The sequence below is a fragment of the Bos indicus x Bos taurus genome, chromosome 7 (genome assembly GCF_003369695.1).
Source record: "Bos indicus x Bos taurus breed Angus x Brahman F1 hybrid chromosome 7, Bos_hybrid_MaternalHap_v2.0, whole genome shotgun sequence".
Lineage (NCBI taxonomy): Eukaryota > Metazoa > Chordata > Mammalia > Artiodactyla > Bovidae > Bos > Bos indicus x Bos taurus.
This window is the reverse complement of record NC_040082.1, coordinates 37,087,292-37,100,041: the sequence shown is the minus strand read 5'-3', so window position 1 is coordinate 37,100,041 and position 12,750 is coordinate 37,087,292. Positions and strand designations below refer to the sequence as shown.

The 12,750-nt window shown below is 36.2% G+C and overlaps 1 protein-coding gene across 2 annotated transcripts in view; it reads left to right on the top strand.

The window, feature by feature from the left end:
• The first annotated feature begins 5,185 nt into the window (after window positions 1-5,185).
• The window catches only part of GABRA1 (gamma-aminobutyric acid type A receptor alpha1 subunit), a 58,373-nt gene continuing 50,808 nt past the window's right edge, over window positions 5,186-12,750 (top strand). Inside the window, exons 1-3 of one of the 2 annotated variants that reach the window (XM_027545756.1) lie at window positions 5,186-5,806; window positions 8,120-8,208; window positions 11,542-11,654. In XM_027545756.1, coding sequence (XP_027401557.1) covers window positions 8,135-8,208; window positions 11,542-11,654 — 187 coding nt within the window. In that variant the 5' untranslated portion in view covers window positions 5,186-5,806; window positions 8,120-8,134. Of the gene's footprint in view, window positions 5,807-5,838; window positions 5,930-8,119; window positions 8,209-11,541; window positions 11,655-12,750 lie in introns of those variants that run through there. The other variant, XM_027545757.1, reaches the window with a different exon arrangement.

Here is a 12,750-nt window from a genome sequence, read left to right as displayed (position 1 = left end):
ACAGACCAACTCTGCCTACCCTACCACCCAGACACATACAGTTTGGGTGATGAGGAGAGAGTGCACTGCTGGGATGCATAAAATGCCTCCTGCAGAGAGCCACTTCTCCAAGGTCGAGATATGTAATTAACCTATATAACAGACATAAAAATACAAATAGCAACTTAGACAAAAGATGTGGCAGAGGAACATGTTCTAGACAAAGGGATAAGATAAAACCCTAGAAGAACTAGTGACCTGGAGACAGGAAATCTGCTAGAGAAAGAGTTCAGAGTAATGATGGCGAAGATGATCAAAGAACTCAGGAGGGGAATGGATGCAGGGAGCAGGAAGTTAGAAGTTTTCAACAGAGAGTTCCTTGGACAGAGGAGCCTGGCGGGTCTGTCCATGGGGTCTAAACGAATTGGACACAACTGAGGGACTAACCCTAGAAAATATAAAGAACAACCAAATAGAGATGTATGATTTGGATTGTATGTAAAGTACTCTACACCTAAGGCAGGTGTAAGGAAAAAAAACTTTTTTTTTTTTTTTTCCCTCAGAATACCTTAGAATATGGGCTCAGGATTTAAGGTGGTAGGTGAGCTTGCTTGTTATAGTCCGTGTCTGATAACTAACAGTTTTATGGTTCAGTTAAAGCTTATGGAAAACATGGATAAATTAATCAGTATTGTGAATTTTATGAACATGCAGAAGATAATGGACTAAAATGTTAGATAAATAATAAATTTGTGTTGAGATCAAAGATAAGGAAACTGGCATTCGCTGGATATCTACCAGGTGTTACACAAGAGGCTTATGTATTTTGCATTTGTTTTCCCATATAATGCCACAACCAGCTAATGAGATGATAGTACCTCATTTTAAAACTTCAGAAAATGAGGTTCAGAAAAGTTGAGTGAATACCAATGGTCACAAGTCTATTAGGTGTCAGTGACTAAAGAGCTGTCTCCATATATGAGCAGTCATTCTGCCCTGTGTTGTATGCTAAGTTGCTTCAGTTGTGTCAGACTCTTCGTGACCCCATGGACTGTAGCCTGCCAGGTTCTTCTGTCCGTGGGATTCTCCAGGCAAGAATACTGGAGTGGGCTGCCTTGCCCTCCTCCAGGGGATCTTCCCAACTCAGGGATTGAACCCATGTCTGTTTTGTCTCCTGCAATGACAGGTGGTTCTTTATCACTAGCCCCACGTGGCTCCTGCGCCATGCTAACCTGCAAAAATCACTGAAAAAATTACATAATCCTTTTTATTTGTCCGAGTGATTGGAGCAAACAATTTCTACATGCCTTTAGAATGTCAAACATTTATGACTTAAGTATGAGAAACTTTTGGTTTTCTTTTTACTGTACTTACCAATGCTGAGATGTCAAACTAGCCTTCAGGCCTGGGAAAAATTGTCTAACTAACATGATATCAAATATGTCTAGCTTAAGGTACAGAATTACTCTATTACCTTAAAGCACAGTTCTTTTCTTTTTCTGAACTGAACTATTAGTTCAATATCAATTATAGCAGAAGGGCTAGCCCTCTGGATATGTATATAGTTCATTAACAATATGGTCAGTATTATATACAGCAAATTAGAAACTGGGGAGCAGGTTTAATGAGTGAAATGATTCCATATAAATATCCAAATATTATAAATTATATATATGTGGATATATATAAATGAGGATGAAATCCTATTTAACTGCCACCTGTATATTTCTTATTACAGACAGATGACCATTAAAATATTAACATTAAAATATATTTCCAATGTATATATTTGAGCCATTCAAATACATTTTAAAAGACCACTTTACCCTCTGGGCTTCCTTGGTGGCTCAGATGGTAAAGAATCTGCCTGCAATGCAGGAGACCTGGGTTTGATCCCTGCGTCAGGAAGATACTCTGGAAAAGGGAATGGCAACCCACTCTAGTATTCTTGCCTGGAGAATTCCATGAACAGAGGAGCCTGGCGGGCTACCCGTCCATGGGATTGCAAAGAGTTGGACATGACTAACACTTCACCCAAGATCTCAGCTGAAGCTTATTTGATATTTTATCATTTTACTTAACTCTTCTCCCTCACCCAAAATTATTTTGTAAATGATGAAAAGCCACCCTGAATTAATGAGAACATGCTCGATATTACTTTTCTCATTTGTTTCACATTTAGTTGGATAAAGTGAAAACATTTCTGTTGAAAAGAATCAGTATACTTCTTCAATTAGGTCAGGGCTTCCTGCCATTTAAAATTGACAGAAAAAGCAAAATGTACCAGACTGCAACACTGGAAATAGAGCTATTAGGCCTCCCCAGGATCTCTGGTCCTAGGTTTGACCTCAAGTCCCTTCTGCCCAGAACTAGTGACTGTTTCAAAGGGATTTCACCACTAGCCTCATGAGATAGAAGGAAAATAGCAGAAAACTTCCAAATACTAAAGTGAGCCTGACACCATGGTGCAATTGGATGCATTATATCATCAAAAGAAAGAAGCTCATCATGAATAAACACCTTTTTTAAATACTCAGAGGTAGGTTTTATGTGACTGCTCTGAAGATGGTCAAACATAGACATAAGAATAAAACAGATCTAAACATGAACTCACAACCACATCTTAAGGAAATAAAGTCATGTAGAGATGTAGTTAAGAGGATAAGCTTTGAAGTTAGAAGATCTGAGTTTGCATTCTAACACAAACATTCACTAGCTGTGTGACCTTGGGCAAATCTCTAGCTCTCTCTAATCCATAATTTATTGAATGATTTGTAAAAGAGGGATATAAGACTATCTCTCACAGATCTGAGAATAAATGGAATGATTTATGCACATTGATTAGCACATTATTTGGCAATAATTAAACATTTTAAGAATATTAAACATCATGGTCATTGTGATTTCAGGAACTTAATTCAATCAGAGGCACAATCACTTTAAAGGGTTCCCCCCCCCCCACAACCAGGTAAAAGAAAAAAAAACAAAAATGTCAACACCTATCTAAAAGAGTCAATGTAACCAGACCATATAAAATAAATGACTGCTTTGCCATTAATTTCTTATGGTTTATTCCCTGGTTTTATGTGCACCTGTTAATGACACCTTAGATGGCAAATAATAACCACACTCATAATTTAGAATTCCAATGCTTTTTTTGGAATAGTCAAACTATCAATATTTTAAACATCCACAATTTATTCATTAAAAACATACATGTCCCAAAAGAAATTATATATACATCATCTAGCAAAACCTATCTTGTAAATACTGTATCTTAAATAGAGAATCATCATATGGGTATTTCCATTTTCATATTTTTACCATAGTTTTCAGATAAATTCGTTAATTATTCATAAATATTCATTTGTTTTGAAAGTTATGGAAATGTGCAGTTGTAGCTTGCTGGAGAGTCACATAACACTTTTAGTCTCAAGTAAGATGTGATTGGCATTGTTTTCAGAGATCATTGCTCAAATGATAAAGTTCAGTGTTTATGCTCAAAAAAACAATCAGCAGAGTGATTTGGTTGTATGTCATTAGTCATAAACTCATTCTCAATTTGTAAAGAGAAATAAAAGGAGCTGTGACTATAAAGCCAAAGGCAGGAAAAAAATCTAAATTGCGTCATGTTTAGGAGTATCAGTCTCTTAAGTCAAAACAGAACTATGAAATTGCATTTTATATTGTCAGGTAAGAAAATAATGTTTTCTAATTGTTAACCTGGGGTTTTGAAACCTTACAAATGTGAAGTTTATTCTCAGAACTGCTTAATAAATAAATTAATGGATAAATAAAATAAAGGGTAATGTCACACAGGGAAACTCTTGATGCTCCTTCAGCGGCTATTGTTAAGAATACATTACATTTGTTGTGTCTGAACAGAGTAAGCAATTACTGCCCAGAAACAAAGGTATTATGAAATAATCTTGAAGTCTCCCTTCCTTGAAGATTCATTTCTAAAATAACTTCCCAGTAACACTTCTCCTTCAAAATTCAGAAGAAACCAAGCCCAACTCTGAATGTGATCTTCAATTATATATTTCTTATTATTTCAATCACTTGTTTTAAGTTTCAATCATATAAGCTAATTGTGTTGCAAGCACAGTCAAGGAACACTTGTAGAATCAAAAATGCATGAGTGGTATAAACTGGCCATGTAGATTTTTCTCTTTCCTTACCAGAGATACAACCGTATCAGAAATGTCTCCTCTGCTAGAAATCCTCCTGGGAAAATGGCTAGGAAGCTCACCAAAGTTCACACCTTGTTCACCAGAAGAACTGCATAGAGGAGTCCCATCTTTTCTTTTCAGCACCTGCTGCTACCTAGTCCAGGGGAAAGAAAGTGCTGAAGGGACAATTCCCACAGCATCAGGTCATTTCAGTAAATGCTTCCAGAAACACAGCACCCACCTCCTCTCTGCTACAAACTCCCATTCACAAAATCCGAGGAGAGAACTACAAGTCGTCCCTGGTTCCCTGGAAATGTAGTTAGACTGATGTTCAAACATACCCTCCTTCCCTCAGTGTATAATTATTCGTGGGTGGAGAGCCACCAGGGAGGGTAATAGAAGAGGAAAGAGAAAAGAAAAAAAAAAAAAAAACTAGAAGCAGGCTTTGTTTGACCTGACTTCTAAAAATCTTTCTGTTCATCTTTTCTCGTCCCCTCTCTCTCATTTTTCTAATCCAGAGAATGATGGAGTTACAAGGCAAGGGAATGAATCCGGAAATAGAGATACGACGCTTGCCTAGAAATGATCTGGGCGAATTATTTAAAGTTAAATACTCCTGGTCCTAGGAAGACAGCATAATTCATATTTAAAGGAGGTTATCTTTTCTCAATCATGACATAAACAGTTTCCTCCAAAGATTAAAAACCCGGTTCCAGAGCGCGTTCTTGCTGTCCTCTAACCTGCAGACTGAGGAGAGGTGAAAGCGCTGATAACCTGTGAAAGTGCGAAAGACTCTCTCACGCGGGTGGCCAATTCCCCACCGGCCAGAGCTCTTCCCTCCTAGCCCTCATCATTCGTGACTCTGCAAGACACAAGGACCCAGACGTGTGGGAGTGCGTGTGAGCGAGACAGGCGAGAAGAGAGTGCGCTTTCCACATGTGGAACCCTCCACCTCCCTGTCTCATAGCTTGCATCCATTCATATGCATGCAGTGGTTAAATATTTGATCAAAGGTGGAATAGTTATACTGATCGGTTGTATTTTTAATAGGTAAACCTTAAAATAGAGGGTTCGTACATTGCAAGTGTGAAGAGATTCTGAGGATAGTCCCTGTGCCTCTAACCCTTTCTACTCTTCCCTCCCCCGTCTCTACTCCCCCCCAAAAAGGGAAAGCTTGCAGCAGATTGTAGAAGGATTTGAGCCTGCAGCTCAGAGAAGGGGATTAGGGCCAGAGCGGTGCAAGTTAAATTGTGCTGCAAATAAAAAATGGGCGGATTGGTCTCCAGATCCAGAGGCTGGTACCACCTTCCTTTCTAAAATAAAATCTCTCTGGCATGAAGTCACCGCCTATTTCACATCCGGTTTGCCCTGGGACGTATTACTACTGTCTTGGTAAAGAAAAATCTTTTGTTGTATAGCTGCAGATTGGAATATAGGGAAGCATATTCGGGTGTGAAATCTTCAGCAAAGGAGCACGCAGAGTCCATGATGGCTCAGCCCGCTCAGACCGAGTGAGTGAGCGGCGGAGCGAGGACGCCCCTCCGCTGCCGGCGCGCCCGGACTCGCGGACTCGCGCCGGCTTCCAGCTCTACACGATTTTCTCTCGCAGACTTTTCCCGGGTCTGGAGCGATCCTGTGCCCAGAGGGGGCCCGAGGTAAGTGCGGCTTCGGACCGCAGCACGCAGAGCTTTGAACGTGCCTTTTCCTTGCTGGAGAGACCAGAATGCAATAGGGAAAAGAGAAAGAGGGAACAGGACAAGAACCTGATCACATAGCAGGTAGACACAACGAATGTTTTTCTTTCAGGGTTAAAACCGCAGCGGTCTAGGAGCATTATCGTCATTATTTTTATTTTCTCCGTCTTCTTTTCTTTCCTTCCTTTGGCAGGCAGATTTGAATGTATTTCGCGGGGTGGGTGGTGACATGTTGTTTTGGTCTTTTTTTTTTTTTTGGCAAAAGGGAGCTGAGGTGAAGTGGGGAGGGGCGTTGTGGGGGCATCCTCTAAAGTTAAGACGCTGGTATAGAAAACCTGTCTCAACGTTGCATATCTTAGGGAAGGCACGCTCTTGGCTGCAAAAAAAAAAAAAAAAAAAAAGCGTCTTTTCTCCTTTCCGGTGGACGCTGCTGAAATGCCCTCTGGTGTAGGGGTCTCTCCCATTCTGAACACGAAAAAACTCAAGTTCTCATTTGATGTGGGTGGCATGGGATATGGGTGTTTGGAGTGTGTTTGATGAGAGGAGGTTGAAGGTGGAAAAGGGTTAGGAGACAGCTTAGCGTTTCTTTTAAACTATTATGTTTGTATTTGCAAGAAACTTTCTTACTCAACAACTCAAGTGCCATGATAGGTTTGTTTTCCTCTTTTTAAAATGTCAGAAGAGGACAGAAAGCAATGGTATCTTGCTTTGGGGTTTTTGTTTTGTTTCATTTATTCCTTCGGGAATTACTCTTTTTTTAATAAAGATCAACAAATATTAATAGGGTAGGGGAAGTTGTTTTTCCTTCATAACATGTTGAAGATTAATAAAAGATTAATATAATTATGCAATTTTGATGCAATATTTTAACATGAGGATATTTATCCAATATTCCTTGTCCTATTCAGCTCTTCTATGTTAAAAGCAGTCACTAGTTTAGGGAAAAACTATGAATCTCACAGTTCTTATCTCTAGATCTAGACTGTCCACTTTAAGCACCTTACTTATGTTTCATTGCTTACATTGCCATTTGGAATTATTTTTACTAATATAAATGATCCCAGAGAGTGCGGAAAGCATTTGTGTAGATGTATTTAAAGGCATACCCCATTAAACTATAGAGTGTCTCATAAAAAATATGCTTTAAAAGACTTGCAATCCATTAATCACGGACCCTCCTGAGGGATTCAGGGAAGTGCTAACAAATTTTATCTTGAACATTTTCATAACTGGAATCAATTATAGCACATTCAAGTAAAGTCTTACCATATCTTCTCCTTCTCCAGGTAGTGCACTTATTTTTAAAAACTAACTGCACAAATAGATTATAATTTTAAAAATTCTCTAAGCTTTCCAGACTCCTCCATTCTTCCAGCATCCCACTACCAAGTCTAAATTCAGCAATCAGACGGTGATTGATTGCACTTTACCTAAGAGGGAAAAAAAGATTCCCTTATTCATGCAAAGCAAAGCACTCCAGTTTCCATCTGTTTGAGATAAAACATTTTCTAGCAGCAACCCGGCAGAATCCAAGAGGGCTTAAAAGATATGTGTAGGCATGTTTGTGTGCATTTATGTGAGTGTGGTTTGTGTGTGAGAGACCAGCACATGGACTGACTATAAAGTGTGTCCTTTAGCCCCACAGAAGCATTAGTGAGCATATTTAACAAGGCAATCACAGGCAGAGAATTACAAGCACGACTTCAGGATTCAACAGTGTATCTCATGATTTTTTTTTTTTTTTAAGATAAATAGCAGTTGCTTCTGAAATCAAGGTGTATCCAGAACCTCAAGATGAATTCAGTCATCAAAGCATACTAACCTACCCCATCACAGCCCCCAGACATGCTCTCTCTGTTGCAGACACCAGCTGAAGATTTTTAATGCACAGTGCAGTTGTGGGAACTCAAATCAGAAAGGTCAAATTTATCAGATGATAAACAAGAGGAAAGTAATTCAAACTATACTGGAAATATAAAGCCTATAGAAAAAAACAACCCAATTTTATGTTGAGCAATATTATCACCTGAGAACATTTCAACTTGTATTCTTTTACAGGAGAAATTAAGACACTTATATTTCTGAATGGAGAAATGGAAGGGAAAGTGGAGAATGGATGGTCCAGGTTTCCATTGCTTCCAATGAGGTGTCATATCCCAGTGAGGTCATTTCCTGACTTCAAAGCATTTATCTGAACTGCCTCAGTCAGCCCTAGTGGTTATAACCTGATGTTTCTTGCAAGAGACATTGATCTCTACTTGTTCTACTTTTCAGCTGCACAAGCCCGCAATGAAGAAAAGTCCGGGTCTCTCTGACTACCTTTGGGCCTGGACCCTCTTTCTGAGCACATTGACTGGAAGAAGGTGGGGACCCTTTATTTTAAATCTGCATGAGAATTTCTGTAACTTTTCATTTATTCTTTCAGAGTGAAGAAAATTAACCTTGGATAAATTCATGACTAAGGGAATTAAAAAAACTTAACTGCAATAAAATTCCAGCTAATAAAGTGGAACAGTATGAAAAAATAATCATCTTATTTGCATGTTAGTCAGAATACACTTAACACGCTTTTGTTAAGGAATGTGTTAATTCACCATTTAATTCTTAAATTGAACTTTTCACTGCTCAGTTGTAACTGAACAAAACATGCAGTTTCCTAATTGATAAAAAAAGTTACCCCAATTAATATCTGCATACTATGTAAGTTGGTTTTCCAACAAGAAAATTTCTAACTAGTTGCCAAGATCATAGAGTAACTTCTGACTATGTGCAAGGAGAAACTTTAGAATAATATTTTTAATTTGAATGTTATAATTCTTTATAAATGCATGTGCATTTTGTTTTGAATCTATTACTTGTATAACTAATAGAAGTAGAGTATACTAGACACATTTAAGAACAGAAGATAAAACTGAACTTCTCTATTTAAGTTTACTGTGGATACAAGTTATGAGAAAAATGTAATAATATGATTAACTATATTCAAAATATTAGCTAATGATCCCATCGAGCATATAGATACATTATAATAGCAAAGATATAAATGACCAAGTATTTCAGATTCTCCTTTATCTGCTTTTATATTTCTAGTGTAATCTATTCCTGTGGCCAAAGTCTTAGCCATACTATAAAAATGCAAGATTCTCCATAATGTAATGAAAAGTGAATCCTTACAAGTTAAGGCAGAGAGATGGAATAGTCTGGAAATATAAGGACTTAGGAGGATTTTTTTCAATTGAGTTGTCCATTTTTAATGTTTGTTATTGTGCATGGTGAATAATGACTGCCAGATGAACAGGAAATGTATTATTGTCAGATACTCTTAATCTGAGGAGTAAAAGGTTCCTCACTGCTTTTGAAAAATTATATGAAGTGTTACTATTGTGATGACCTGTAGATGGAGTTAGTGCACAGTTTTTTATTATATAGTGGCTCATACGGAATCAAAATCAAGTACTGTATCTGACATTTCTCTACAAATTATAAATTATATATTCAGTTTAGGAGACATTACATTGGCATGAGTGTTTAATAGCAAATACATAATCTTGATCTTTATCTTAGGCTTATTCTCTGACAATTACATAGTAAATGAGAATTAAAGATGAAGTATAACCTGCTTAAGAAAATCTCATAAAAGAATGATTATCATTCCAGTTGGCAGAGCAGAAATGGTTTGCTGGGAGGGAGGGGAAAGACTCTTTTGGCATTTGTATTCCAATGCAAACAACTGGTGAGAACAACATTTATCAAATCAAACCAGGGGGAGAAAAGCCTTTCCTGAATTTGAGATACGCTATAAAAACAAAGGAAATGCAGGTAAAGGTAATAGACCACTCCATTTTAGGGGAATCATATTAGCAATAATCTAATATGCTCTGTCATGTCACTTCACCTCATCATTTCCCCCCTTCTTATTTTAGTGCTTCTTCCTTAGAATACTTGATCAGGCCCTATTCACAACTCAAAGTGTGCTAGCATTTCTTCTCTACCTTTATCAAGATGACCTTCTAGTATCCTTGAAAGATGCATGCATGGCAGTAGGTTTTGTGACAATGAGTTTTTAAAAATAATTGCCTTCAGAAAACTATTTTTGCTTTACTGCTGTCATCTGCTATGAAACATCCTAGAAGACACAGAGCTTGTTGAAAATTTGATTTCAGAAACCAGGAAGATCTTTAACTTTGCAAAAAGAGAGTAAACCCTCAATCTACATGGTATTAATGTTGAATTTGTGATACTGTAAAACTGTTCAAAGAGGCACATTTAATATATTTCATATTCATGAATAGATTTTAATTATAATAGCTAATTAAAATTTTATCAGAAAAGTTTTGCATTTTACCAATATAACATTAATTACCTAAACAACAGTGTTTGTTTTTTAATTGATACTTGATTATATTTCTTGCTTTTGTCAAATAAGTGAATTTTGGTTTCAACTGTTATTATTTTTCTTAGATTGATCAGTAATATAAACACACAAGTAAGAAACCAAAAGCATATTACGTAGAAAGTATGAGAGTGATATTTTTATGTCAGTTTTTTAGTTTATACTCTATATTCATTTTTTCTCAAGGTCAGAGCTATCAATGAAATGTATCCGTAAGTGTGATCTATCCTAAAATAGAAGACTCTTCTCCCAAAGTATTTTGGAAGTGTCATCTTAATCATTACATAAAATGTGACTTAAGGAGCATAGATAATAATGTGATTGATACAATAAATATAGCATATTTGAACTGTGATTATTACATGATCAAAATTCAAAGACTAGTAATGATAAGGGATTAAAAACTAGACATTCACATAGAAAGAATTAAACCGAAATAATTACTCTGATATAGAAGAATGAAAATAATGTTTTAGACTAAAAGTTAAAGAAAACTGGATTCTAGTTCAAACTCTGCTCACAAATAGCTGTGCTTTCTTAAAACAGTAATCCTGCATTATTGCTTAGTAAAACCATAAGTTAAGAATATTGGCTCTTACCTTTTCCAAGGTATATTTTACTTCTAAGACCAACAAGGACAAAAATTCAATTAATTAGAGGTTTGAATAGACAAATTATAAAAAGTTTTGGTTTATTGGTTCATAAACCTTAATGGAAATAGAAATTACACACTGATGTGAACAAATTATTATCATAAGTAACACGTTCTATCTATTTTTCTCATTTAAACACCTTAAAGAATGTAAAAAACCACAAAAGAAACATAGGAAGTGGACGAAGGGAGGGATGTTGGTAGATGCAACTTTAGGATTATGCTACATATTAAATGAAAACAGAGCTATTAATTATTTTGGTAGCTCATAAATACATTTTTTTAATTTGGGAAGAAGTTTCCCAGATTTCGGTTTTTCAGTAGTGTGCATTAATGTTCTTGCTTGCCCAGAGAAAACATGCATTACAACTCTGTACACACAATGAGCATTATAAAGGTAAAGAGACAACTCAGGTCCTCTAATTTTCCTGCCATAGTTAGAATATTAGAATATAGAGCATATCATCTATGAGAACAAATATAAGAAAATGTTAAGAATTAAGCTATGATTTTTTTTTTTTTTTACTTTACCAGAAGGAATTTTCAAATTAAGACTCAATAGAAAGGAAGTTGAAAAAATTGCAGAAGGCTTTATTTGGAAAAAGGTTTTAGTCGAAATGTATAATTTAGCTATTGCCTCTAATATTTCAGCTATGGACAACCCTCATTACAAGATGAACTTAAAGACAACACCACTGTCTTCACCAGGATTTTGGACCGACTCCTAGATGGTTATGACAATCGCCTGAGACCGGGATTAGGAGGTGAGTAGCATCATTGTGTTTTATTTTAGAGAACAATACTAAGCTTTACTATTAAAGCATTGCTTCCCTCTACATGGTAAAGTAAGAAGAGAGACAGCATGTAGTGTAATGACTCATCCTATTTTCAATAGATTGCCCAATGTTAATTCAATTTTCCATGGTCATCCCATGCACATACTCAATGTGATAAAAGGCAATTCAAACTTCTCATAATGTCATGAAAGTAATGTTACATTTACTTGACATTCATAATCGTTTGCAAGTATGATTTGATTTTACAAGGGAGAAAGGCAGGTAATAGTCTCCCTTCCAACCCAAAGACTGCACTGCTATTTCATTCCACCTTGCTTTGTTTGCATTGGATTCAATTAAAATATCTCTGAATCTGTTGCTGTAAACATTTCTTGTGGAATATTACAGACGGATCCACTATTTTGTGTTAGATTAACCCCATCTCTGGGATGAAAGGTGAATGAGATAGATGGTAGTATTTTTTATCTCGGTGCATTTAAACTGTAATTTTCTATAGTAAAAATTTATTTTTCTTTGTATACCAGTTAATTGGTTTACTAATGAATTTCTACTCAGGAAGAAGATAGCGCTTAATAATACAATATTTATAACAACAAAAGCAAATAGTACAAGACATTACACATGTATTTAAATAGCCTTTGAATAAGATAACCAACCTATCTTATTTAGTTAAGCAAAGAATAATGAAGTCAAAACAAAATATTGATCTCAGAGTAAAACAAATGAGGCAAAGAAATGAATTATTGTTCAAAGTCACATAAGAAACAAAGGTTAGAATGTATGACTCCCAACTATAACTTATGCTGTACTTTCTCCAGAGCATTTGTTGAAACTATTGAATAGCAATATTTAAGTTACTATGAAATGGCAGTTTTAAGAAATTCATCTCTTCTCCATCTAGACAGCAAAGATATGCAAAGAATAAGAAGCTTAAGAATTCAATTTGTGATTTTAAAACAGAATGGTATCATGGATTTAGAATCTTCGTTTTAATACTTTAGGTAGTGTGATCACAGGGGTATGGGTCGTAGGTCTGCTTTGAGGCCGCCAAATGCCATTAATG